The sequence below is a fragment of the Zonotrichia leucophrys genome, chromosome 2 (assembly GCF_028769735.1).
Source record: "Zonotrichia leucophrys gambelii isolate GWCS_2022_RI chromosome 2, RI_Zleu_2.0, whole genome shotgun sequence".
In the NCBI taxonomy this organism is placed as follows: domain Eukaryota; kingdom Metazoa; phylum Chordata; class Aves; order Passeriformes; family Passerellidae; genus Zonotrichia; species Zonotrichia leucophrys.
In genome coordinates, this window is record NC_088171.1 from 58,301,540 (window position 1) to 58,314,315 (window position 12,776).

Genomic DNA, 12,776 nt, shown 5'->3' on the forward strand with positions numbered 1-12,776 from the left:
TGAGGAGGAACGTCTTTACTGTGCAAGTGATTGTGCACTGGAACAGATTGCCCAGAGAGGTTTTGGAGTCTCTGCCACTGGAGATATTCAGGAAGTGTCTGGACACAATCCTGTGCATTGTACTCTGCTTGAGCAAGGAGGTTGGATTAGATGACCTACTGTGGTTCCTTCCAATATTACTTGTTCTGTGATTCTGTGACTTTTACTTTAAAATTTTTGATATTGCGGATCAGTGAAAACATCTGTTAGTTTTTTCTTCATCATAAATATAAAAGCCAAATCAAACTGCCTAGGAAATAGTAAATTAATTCTGAAATAAGAAATTAAAGCAGAGCTAAACTCATATTTTTGAAATTTACCAGGCAAGAGGGGGGTGTGGGAATTTTGTAAGCTCTTAGCTATCCTTAGAGCAGGTTGCATTGTAGCAAGAATCTTGAGTCCATGAGCTTTCATTTACATTGCTGCCAGTTCTCACTTGGCTGAAATTCAGCTGAAAGTGTGTGGATTTTCGGTCTGGTCTAAAAACTGGGTTCTGAGGCTTTTTTCATTATGATGGTCATATCTGCAATGAGAAAAAGTAGGTTGTACATTTTTTTCTGTTTTTTGCATCTCTTGAAGTTATTCCTATCCTGTGTTTAGTTGAAAAATAGGCATTAGAATTTGAACTAAGAAATATATACAGTTATAGAAATCTTATTATAGAAGTGCAATATGGGTTTTATCCTAAAATTTTGAGGAGTGTGATTTACCTTTTTTTTCTTCATCTGCTGAAAATAGTACATAGTCATGCATCCCAACTTGGGCATAAGCAAGAATTTAAACATCAGTGTATTATAGTCACTTCATTGCTGTGTCTCTTGACCCTATTTTTAAAAGCAGGTCTGAAAAGACAAAAAACATTTTATTTTCCTTAATTTTTCTCTTGTCTTATTTCTGTAGTCTTTTTCTTTTATTAAGAAAAAACGGAACACATTAGGAAAAAATAATGGTCGTATCACAGTAGAGATAGCCTTAAAATTAATTTTGGCTGCTTACTAACAATAGTAAGATGAGTAAGAAAATAGTAAGAAAAACCTTACTTGCTTTTAAAACAAAACTGCCAGTTCAAAGGAGGCGGTAGGGTGGAATAACTTTTTTGTAGTTTATTCAAGTAATGCCTAAATTAACATAAAGTTGGGTATCTAAAAAAAAAAGTGGAGGTAGTATTGGATGGGACACTCAGGACTGTAATGAAAGCACCTCTTCCTGACTTCTACCCATTTGTTTGCTCTAGTAAATTAAAAATTGCGTCAGGTTGCACAACAGCCAGAAGATGTTGAAAACTCAAAATGGTTGTGTCTGGTAATTTCTCTACTTATTGTATGTCAGTGTCACACTTTTAAAAGGAAAGGCTAATACTTTTTGTGAATCTCCTGCTTATGCCCCAGGGTATACTTGTAAATATAGTGGAACAGATTTCTGCAAACTAGTTCCTAGCTCTTGCAAGGATCTGTAAGATACAAATGTACATACTCTGCTATTGTTTTATTCAGAAATGATATCTGATAATTGCTGCATATCTGCTTAGAGGCAGCACTTAATGTGAAGTGATTGTAATGTCTTCTTTAAAACAGCACAATAAAGAGAGATTGCTTGGTTGGGAAATCCTATAGCGCATACTGTAACACAGTGTTTATTGTCAAAAAGTGCTGTTGTCCAGAAAGAATGAAATGTGGGTGTTGAAACTATAGCAAAAGTTGTTTTAATGCTTACTGATTCTTTTTTTGTTTTGTTTTAATTATTTTTGTTTCCCTTTTCTTTCCTAAGGTTTGGAGAAGCAGTTAATGGAAATCTGGTGGTTGGTACACTAGCCTGGCCTTCTCCATGGGTTATTGTGATTGGTTCATTCTTTTCAACATGTGGTGCTGGTCTCCAGAGTCTCACTGGTGCACCCCGGCTATTGCAGGCCATTGCAAGAGATGGCATTGTACCGTTTATTCAAGTGAGACTTTTTTATTCATGTTGTTACAGTATTTTGGAAAAAAAAAAAAATTTGACACGTTATTTCAGCTGTTCCTGTAGAGTATGAAGAAAAGATTTGGAGCTCAGTTCTATTTCTGTACAATAACTGATCAGACTATTGTAGGACAAATTTGAGCTTCATTTTTGTGCATTGCAATTTAATTATATTTGATTTTACACATAAAAGTTGTTGGTTCCAAACTGAGAATCTAGTATTCTATAAATGGAAATAAATTAATTAAGAAGCAATTCATAACTGAACTTCTAGACTCTAGGCTGTGTTTACTGCTTGTATTTGTCAACAGAGTTATTTAATCTCACTATGGAACTGCATAAAACTTCTCATATTACAGAGATGAAATTCTAATTTTTATTCATTTTTATAAGGTAAATTAAGTCAGTAAATAGAACAATAGAATTCTATCCCATTACTCCAAATATGAAGATTTGTTCCAAGTGCATGTTTTAAGAAGAAATAAATCAGATTTTTCTCAAATAAGGGAGCTGGCAAACAGAAGATGATAAGAGAATTCTTGCTGGGCTGCCTCTGCAAAACCTAAACTACACTTGAATTTAAAAAAAGTAAATAAAACTCCAAAAGATTATACTGTCTGGAGAGCAAAGCTGTGATCTGTATGGTGAAGTTTGGAGTTTGAAAGCTTACCTCAAGACTTGCAAGACTATCTGTAACAGGAAATAAATACACTAAGTATGCTAGGGTGGAGGGACTGAGTAGGGGTGGAGTTTGACTTGTCAATGGAAAGGGGCTGTAATGGAGTAAGTTGTAAGTTCTGGGTAGTGTAGAGAAAAAGAAACAAGAAAGATTTACTTTTGCCTGAAGCGAAAATTTGGTAGAGAGAAGGTGACATTATGATTCCACATCCTGAGAGTTAGACTTGAAAGGAATGGAGAATCAAAAGGAAAGATTTGTGGTTCGGGAAGTGAAAGAAGGAGAATTGAAGAGAAGCAGGCTATTTAGAGAAGAATTTGACACTTAAGGATGCACTTGTTGTTTTGGAGAGATATGGTTACTGCATGGATAATCAAGGAAACGCAAGGACATTATTATAGAAGCAAGACTGACATATTTAAGAAAAAACTCCAAAGACGTGAAACATGAGTAGAAAAGAAAAGGATTTTAATATAATAGTAGGAAAATATATGGAGGACAGGAAGCTAAAAGAAGAGGACAACATGGAGAATGAATGAGATCTTAATTTCTGTATTTGAATGGAGGAATATGGAGGAGAATAAATACCACTGGAATCTCAGGCATTTTGCCATCTGTCATCAGAATGGCTGTAGAGAATTCTCCACAAAGGAAATTACCACATGCAAAATGTTTTTTGGTAGGGCACTGTGCAGGATCGTAGTCTTGTCTAGTTTCTCTTTAAGGGTCAATATTATGTTGGTAAGTACTGAACTGACACCTAATTTCTATGTTAACAAAAAGTACTGCCTAAACTGTATTAGCTTTTTACTAGGTATAAATCTCTTATGCATATGACTTTTAATTTTCTCAAGAATATTTCAATGAGAGCTTTCATAGGACTTCAATATTATGTAGTCATTGCTTACTTTAGTAAGCATATTTCATATTGGATATGTGTGTTTCATGATTTTAATTTTGGCTTTTCACAGGATAGATTGAATCATTTTCCTTTGTAACTAATAACTACTTTTAGTTCAAGTTAGACTAAATAAGTTAGTTCATTATTTGAACCATAGTTTATTACTGTCTAATGAACAGCTTTCCCTAATCTTACTATGAACTTGAATTGCACTAGATATTTGGTCATGGAAAAGCAAATGGAGAACCAACTTGGGCTCTGCTTCTCACTGTTGGTATTTGTGAAATAGGAATTTTGATAGCCTCATTGGACAGTGTAGCACCGATTCTTTCAATGTAAGTACGAGTGTGATGTTTTATGTTCTTAAGTTAAATAATGTTTTCTTTTAAAATTAACTAGGTAATTATTTTTCTTTTTTAAAAAATACATGTTAGACTTTGTTTTCTATCAAATTATATTCCTATTTGATCCCGGAGATAATATGAAACAACAAACTGTTTTGACTGAACTAATTTCTAAGCACAAAGACGTTTTTCCATGACAGAGGTCTGGAATGATAATGTTCAACTCTCAAAAAACTTGGATTTTAAAATAATAATTACTGCTATTTTAGGTCAAGTGCATCTAACAGACAGACAAAATTCAGTGCTTTAGAATATGAATAGAATTTTTTTTATTGATTTTGTCCAGAACATGATACCATCTGAGCTAGTATAGAAAAAGAAAAAGTTAACTCTGTCCCAGCCAAAAATGATACACCATGATTGTCAATTAGTTGCGACGTCTGTCTCCAAAACACGTCTTTGAGGCTCTATATTATGATAATACGATATTTTGAGGCCTAATATTCTGTAAGCAATCTTAATGTGTGTCTTGTGTTCTCCTGGCCACTGTGAACATAGTATACAGAAAACTGTATACTAGTATATAGGACACTAGACACCTTCCTTCCCTTTTTTGGATTGTGTTTATATTTTAATGCACATCTGTCTAGTACATTTCTTATTAGAAAATGCTCTTCCTTTCTTACAGGTTTTTCCTTATGTGCTATATGTTTGTAAATCTGGCTTGTGCAGTTCAGACACTTTTGCGAACTCCCAACTGGAGACCTCGTTTCAAGTATTACCACTGGTAGGGAATATTTTTTCATTCAGAAGAGTTAAAACTAACTATACAGCCCTAAATTTTTAATTTTATTGCAATAATAAAGCAAAATCTCCTTTCTGACTTAAATGAGATGATTCATGCACTCAATAACAGCATAATTTGTTTTCATGTGTTTAGAATAGTGCCATAGTAATAACAGTGATCATGAAAATGTGTGGCTAATATAGATAGTTTGGAAAAGGGTTACAGGATGACATTTTATTCTGCTTAGAAGCCAAGACATCTTCTGTGGGAAAATGAGTATGAAAAACCATGAAATCTGCCTTGTATATACACTTAAGGAGAACTGGTAAAAATGTTCAGGAAGGTTAGGACGATTTTTATTTTGGTTATGCAAAAAATACACAAACCTAAACCTTCTACAGAAAAAGTCTCATTCAATATATATCAGTTGGTTCATTGATGATGTGATGACTGGTTTTAAAATATGCTTTGGACATTGCATTTGATAACTGAAGTAAACCCTTTTAAAAATGAGTAATAATACAGAAGATGAAAGTGTGGGTTTTTTTGGTTTAATCTTTTTTTAATGGGTTAAGAATTTAAACATCTCAAACTAAGATTGGGAAGATTCTTGATTTTTTTCTAACTGTATGTTAAAAGTACATAGCTTAATTAAAAAGAATTCTATTGAGAAATTTTACTGCTGAAATAACCTTAAATACTAGAGCATTTAGTAGATAAGCTGGCGTGATTCTAGGATGTAAGAGTTACTTATGGCTTTTCCTTTTAAAGAGTTGAGTGAAAACAAAATGTTGCAGTTTTAGCTTTGATAAAACTTGTTGAATCTGCTCTGTAGTTACATACTAGTTTGACACCTAACCCTCCAAATACATACATTTGGCAACAATTCATTTTTGTATTTCTCTCAGAGACATCAGTGAGGCAGCTGACTCACTGTGTGACTACCTCTAGCCAAAGCAGATGATGGAATGTTAGCAGGAATTGGGCTGGCATTTTCTTTTCTGATTGAAAGTAGAGTTTTAGATTAATTCAGGCATGAAAGAGCAGCTGTTGTTTTTTTATACAAACTACATGACTGACGTCCTCAGGACTTGTAGAAAGCATTCCCTTAGTTTAAATTTTAACTCAGTGCACTAAAGTACCAAACTAAAGGTACCAACCAAAGTTAACTATATCAACACACCTGTCAATATAGTCAAAGTTAGCTGTAATTTGGAAATTGGGTGAAAACTAATTTGGGAGGTTGTATATGACTAAAAATATACACAAAACTGTCAATTTTGAGATGATTTACATCTAAATTTGATAAATGTGGGCAAATCAGGCATATAGACTTAAGTTTGGAAATTATTTTGTAATTTTTTCAACTTACATTCATTCTTCTTCGTAACCTTTAGAAGATTGTTTTCTGTATTCTATTGACTTATGTTAATGGCCAAGAGACAGACCACAATGGAAGTGAAGAATAGAATTGATGAGTCAAATAGAATTTAAACTAATCAACTATTTTTGCTGGAAGTAACAAAGTTGTTTTTTACTGTTTGAATTTTTTAGCTTAAACTCAAATCAACAGTAGTATGTGATAATGTGTTTTGAAACTGAGTTTACTTGGAGGTACTAAAGTTTCAATACTGTGTATACTATAAATGTAGTAAATCTATTGTTATATCTAATTTAGATGCATTATTTATGTCACACAAAGGTTCTGAATGCAATTTTTTCATATAAGCTAAAATTGGGACAATGCATTTTTTATTTTATAATAGCTAAAAAATAGCCTTTGAAGGTGAAAGGCCTTTCTGGAAGTTACCTTAAATAAGAAATTAACTTTGTAGAACATTTGCATGCCTATTAAAAAAATGGAAAAAAATGGTTTCTTTTAGGACTCTTTCATTCGTGGGGATGAGTTTATGTCTTGCCTTGATGTTCATTTGCTCTTGGTACTATGCTTTGATTGCCATGCTAATCGCAGGATGTATATACAAATACATAGAATATAGAGGGTAAGACCATATATCTTATTTATTCTATATTTAATATCTTTACCATTCAGCAAAAAGCTCTTTTGTAAAAAACAGATACAACTGAAGTAATAAAGTTCAGAGTATTCTTTGAAACAAGGTAAGATACGATCTCTGTTAAGGGTTGTAAGTTTTCCAATTTGAATTTCTCTGGAAGATCTGTTACATACTTTTCATCAGCGAGAACTCACAGAATGAGAGCAAATAAGTCTGGGAAACTCTCGCTGGAGAAGAGATGATGGTGTAATTTTGGTACTTCAGGAATATTACCTTTCAATATCAAGAAGCTATTACAAGACTGTAGATTATTATTACCTTGTGCAGAAGCTCAAACTCACATTTTTGTGTGTGTGGACTTGATTACTTTCTAGAATTAATATTTAAATTGCAACATACTTTGCACTGTATGCATTTGTCAAGAGACAGTCATTCCTGTAGGACATGCTGAGCAACTATGAGTCTTAAAGGGCATGCTGTGTTCATAAAAATACCCAAAAAAACCAAACAGCAAAGACCCCAACTAAATAACATATAAACACTACAGGTAATTATGATCAGTAAAGGAGCATGCTGTCCCTTTCTAAGGATAGATACCCTATGCTGAAAGAAAATAGTAATATCTTGGAGCAGGAAATTGAAGCTAGGCCACTGATGGGTGATTAAGCACAGCTCTTAAATGGATCAGCTGGTATAAACGGTTCCACCCTGTGGATCCTCCATCTTCTAATATCTCCATTTCCAGATTAGATGCTTTCCTGGATTATAACACCTCTATTTACTGGTCTAATGATAAGGAAATTAATTTCCAGATTTTAGTGAGGAAGTCAGATCAGATGGTAACAGTTCCGCACATGTATGTATATATTTTATATATATATATGTTCATACATAAAATTATGCATAATTCCAAATTTATAAAAAATTTCTTCAAATGCTGGCACATGCCAGGACATTTACCTTGCTGAAGGAGATGCTTTACTAGAGGTAGCTTAGCTCAGAGAAAATTAATGAGTGAAAATCAGAGGGAGGGAGGGTGGGCAAGTGATAGGGACCCCTTGCCATTATAGAATCCATTGTCCTGACCAATTTCAATCATCAATACCTTATATTGGAATTAAAAGGACTGGAAAAGGTAGGGAGACTGAAAATGGTCAGGAGAATGGTTGGAGCTTTAGGCTTTCTGGGAGAGAAACTGGGAAGGAAAGAAAGTGGAGAAGACTATAGTGGTGGTGTTGAGGGCAAGATACGTTATACTAATCCATGTGAAGTCAAGTTTCACTTACTAATTTTGCTGCTTTAGACTAATTCCTTTTAGGTATCCTTCGCTTATTCATTCTAGTGCTAAAAAGCAACTTAAGTAGCTCTCACCATTACAAAAATGCTTCTGAAGTATAAAATAGACCATAGTAAATATTTATAAATACAGAAAAAATTACCTTGAAGGGGTCTGGAACTGCTTCCACCTTGGTTAGTCTTCAATCTTGATTTAAGTCTACAAGACAAGGTTTTTTCATGCATTCATGCAAAAAGAGAGTCATCATTTTTTACATCCATTATCCCCCACATGTAAAAAGTACTTGATCTGTATAAATAAATGGTACCCTGTTAATTGAATCACTTTTGTATCCTGAAGAGCGGAAAAAGAATGGGGCGATGGAATCCGAGGACTGTCTCTGAATGCAGCTCGCTATGCTTTGCTTCGTGTTGAAGATGGTCCTCCTCACACCAAGAACTGGAGGTAGAGTCCTATGTTTCTCAGAGTCACTTAATTCTTGAAATATGGAAATATATTGGAATACTGCTGGTGAAGCAGTGAAGTAAAGATAAAGTGAGATTCACCTTTAAAATTATGTTTTAACTTGGGCATGGCAATTATGTCATTGCAATACTACTATTTTACTGAAACTGAATGTGACTTGTGGTCATCAACTTTGTGGCAAACTAACTTGACTTAAATCCATATAGTGTTGACACGGTTTTCAAAAGTGCAGAAGAATTGTAATGTTTGATAAATTATAGATTTTTCAGTGTCAAAGAAACAGTTACCCTTGAATCTCACTGTGTCTACAGAAGAAACACTGCAATTCCATAAGCACTTTTTTGTGTGTGTATGTGTGTGTGTATCCTCTGAAATACATTGTACAAATCTACAGAGGACCCTTTTTTGTTTAAATTCTTTTTTGTGGTATTCTTTTTATATAGCTTCATTCAAAAGTAGCACTTTCTAAATTGCTTAGATGCCATTAAAACAAAATCTCACATTTTACTGTAATGGAGTTAGATGTCCTCTACTATTTTTGCAATGTATTTTTTTTTAATTTGATTTTTGTTAAATTTAATTTTCATCAAAGCCAACTTTAAAAGTTACTTAACATTTAAAAATAAAGGACGTTTGCACATTGTCACTTCTGATGAATGTAATGTGATACTTTAATTCTAGTCACTGCTCAGTGATATCATGAGGTGCGTGCACATGCAGTGTTTTGTTGTCCTTCAGTACAATGGCATTTCTTTACCATTTTTGCTGGGACTGATGAACTTGGCATCTCAGAAATACCAATGTAATGTAGCATTGACAATCCTGTTAAATATTTGACTACTTCAGTTCCAAATGAGCTTTCTGTTGGGTCAGTGTAATTGCTAGAACTGACTGATCTTGTTACATCTTAAACTGTGCTAATTTTAAGGTGGGAAGTATGATCCAACTTGTCATCAGTCTTTTGAATTTGTAGCAATACAGGAAAAGTATAAAATGTTGATTTGGGAAAAGTAAGTAGATTGAATATTGATTAAAGGAAACAGAGTGCATCCTCATCTAGTATGCAGATGAAACTGAACTTTGGGTACTCTTACTATGATTAAGGGGTTCACTGTCCTTTTGTAAGGACCTACACAGGTAGAGGGGTGGGTCATTTGAGAGCATCATAAAAATCCAGAATAGATAACTTGCAGTTATCTTTCTATCCTTACCTGAATATGCCTAGTACAGGCATATTCAGAGCAGTGATACAAGACTGGGAAGCTGCTTTCATAAAAAGGGCCTGTGGTTCCCAGGAGATAGTGATCCAGCAGTGTGTTTTGGCAATGGCATGCTGGACAGGAGGACAAATAGTACATTGAGAAGTAAATATATTGGGGGATATTTATTTTTGTTTAGTATTCATTAGAATACATTTAGACTATTTCTTCCATGTTTATGTACCATGATGTAGGAACTACAAACTTGAGTAGATACAACCGCAGATGATGGTTGGAGCACAGGAGCATCTCTCCTGTGGGGAGGGACTGACGGGCTATGCCTATTCAGCTTGGAGGAGACTGAAGAGGTTAAAGTTACAACTAACTTATTAAACATACAAAACCTAAAAGAAGGTTACTAAGAAGATGGATTTCTTACAGCAGATTAGGATTGGAGAATAACAGAACGTGATAAAATAATTAAGCACTGAAGAGGTGACCCAGAGGTTTGTTTCTAGATGTTTTCCAAATCTAACTGAATGAAGCAGGAAACAGTGTTCTGTGTTTAGTCATTTCAAGCAGCAGGTTGCACCAGATGACATTGGAAGAGTGATTTTATAATTTTCTAGGGGAAACTGGTCTTTAATGGAACTTTTCAAGATGACATTGTGATGATTTATGTATTCCGTATCTGAACTGTTGTTTGTAATTGCAAATTATGGCTTATCTACTTAGGAGTTGGCTGTTTTCCATTGAATTAAGCAATTAATCTGCATTTTATTAATTCTTCATTTTAATTTTCCAGTTCTTCCTAATGAATATGTGTGTGTGCACTAAACTTCTTTTCCCTTTTTTGGCAGACCGCAACTTTTGGTCTTGTTAAACTTGGATAATGAGCAGTTAGTCAAACACCCTAGATTGCTTTCTTTTACCTCTCAGTTGAAGGCTGGTAAAGGACTGACTATTGTGGGTTCTGTGCTTCAGGGAATCTACTTAGACAAATGTACAGAAACTCACAAAGCTGAAGAGGTATGTAAAAGAGAGCTTGTAATTTACATTAGTATTTAAATGTTGAATCTGGATAGCATATATATTTAATGAGAACAGACTGTTGTAAAATGTTGAATAAGACATCTAATTTTGCTTTCAGCACAATCAGTGATTATATAAAAAGAATGGATTGGTGTATGTAGCAAAATGTTTGATAAAATTTTCTAATAGGATGAGGCAACACTGATACTTCCTAGCTTTTTCTTTAATATTGAGAGTCCTGGGCTTACAATCAAATTACATTAACAAAAAAATTAACACCCCTCTCAAAAAAATAAACCCGAAAAACCAACCCCCCCCCCCCACAAAAACCCCCCAAAACAACAACAAAAAATCACCAAAACCCAGCAAGCTTTAACAAATTACTTTATAAAGAAAACAGCATTATATGTAACAAAATATTTAATGTTTAACTAATAAATGCAAATGTTTGGCATAATATCATCCTCATGATGTGATTTTCTACATCTTTCTAGAAATACATATGAGAATCAGGATTAGGAGTACTCTTTGCCAGAAAACTGTGAACAGGATCCTTCTTGGGATCCTTTATTTTATTTTTCTATTTATATCATATGTCCATAAAAAGTAGGCTAGGTAGGAAAAAATAGTAAGTTGTTATATAATTTAAAATTGTATCCAACTATACCTACAAACACAAGTAAATTTAGTTTCAATTCAATTTCTTTAATAATAATACTTGTGTTTACTTGCCTATGCAAACTCTCCTCCTCCTATCTTTATAGAGTGGGGAAACATTTGGAGAAACTATCATGTTTCCTGTACGTTTTTGAAATGTCCAAAAGTAGGTTTTGATTGCCATTATATCTTCCATATTGGTTAATTTCTGCAGTGTTGCTCAAAAGAGTACCAGTTGATATGCCTACTATTTTGATCCAAATAGCCTTCAAAGCTGCGTAAATGTGATTTTTCAAACCTCATCTCTTAAACAGATGAGCATTTAAAATCTTGTAATGGACTAGCTAACATAGCTAACTGCCCATTTCCTCACAGTTTTCCTTTTTCTTCCTCTTGCTATTCAGGCCTATCCACAGTGGTTTTTAAAATAAGAAAGTATAAAGATAGATTACCTATTTGATATCACATGAAAAGGTTCTAAGAGAACAATTAACTTGAAAACAAGTTGAAAAGTCCAACCATGCTGTATTGTGGAAGTAGTTGTTACTAAGCTTTTGCTATCAACATGTACGAGTAGAAAACAAGATGAAGAATACAAAATGAGGCCTATGAAATAAAACAGGAAAAAACCTTTAAACAGAAACTGTTTACCCACAAGAATTTGAAATGTTATTTGTAGACAGCCTAACTTAACTGTTTTTCTGAGAGATGGAAAATGAATGAGTTTAAGGGCGGCCTAATCCATGGATTTTCTGGAGAGTCAGACCTGATGTTAAGATTTAGGAAACTATTGCTTTTAAAATGGAAATGAAGATGAATTGTAAAAGTTTCAGCATCTGAAGGCCTCATTGGTTCTGGAGAAATTAAACTAGAAAGTGTTTCTAGGAGACCTGTAGAAAAGAGATTTTCTTCTGTCTGTCATTAAAAAAACCCCATCTATTTAAACTGATAAACCCTCACAGATATTATTTGTGCAGACATACTTGTTATCTTTGCTAGCAAATTCTCTGAAGACTTTTTTCTCTGTTACATAGAGTTTCTGATGTGAAGCTACACTGAGATAGTGCCTGGCACTCTGATTTAATCTGTTCCTGATGATTTTTGACAAATTTTGGTTTTTTGTAAAATACAAAATATTTATGTACTAGTTCTTCCATCTGAAACATGTTGATCTCCCCCACAAGTCACTGATGATGATGGGGGGTTTTAAAGTTATTTTATCAGAAAATAATAAATGCCAAAGCTCATGTTCCCTGGTCAAGCTTGATACCGGTTTGAATGCTTCTTTTAAACTACCTTGTTGAGTGTCTTTGTGTTTGTCAGTGTTTAAATGGAGGGGAGCTATTCTGAAATTAAAGGAGTGTGGGATATTTAATCTGGTCAGTTTATCTTATCATTATTTGGA

General features: G+C 33.9%; 1 protein-coding gene across 3 annotated transcripts in view; it reads left to right on the forward strand.

The window, feature by feature from the left end:
• The window catches only part of SLC12A7 (solute carrier family 12 member 7), an 83,032-nt gene that overhangs the window by 48,495 nt on the left and 21,761 nt on the right, over positions 1-12,776 (forward strand). For all 3 annotated transcript variants that reach the window (XM_064705093.1, XM_064705094.1, XM_064705095.1), the window contains exons 12-17: positions 1,807-1,981; positions 3,789-3,907; positions 4,605-4,703; positions 6,587-6,706; positions 8,358-8,462; positions 10,543-10,711. In XM_064705093.1, the coding sequence (XP_064561163.1) occupies positions 1,807-1,981; positions 3,789-3,907; positions 4,605-4,703; positions 6,587-6,706; positions 8,358-8,462; positions 10,543-10,711 (787 nt within the window). The remainder of the gene's footprint in view (positions 1-1,806; positions 1,982-3,788; positions 3,908-4,604; positions 4,704-6,586; positions 6,707-8,357; positions 8,463-10,542; positions 10,712-12,776) is intronic.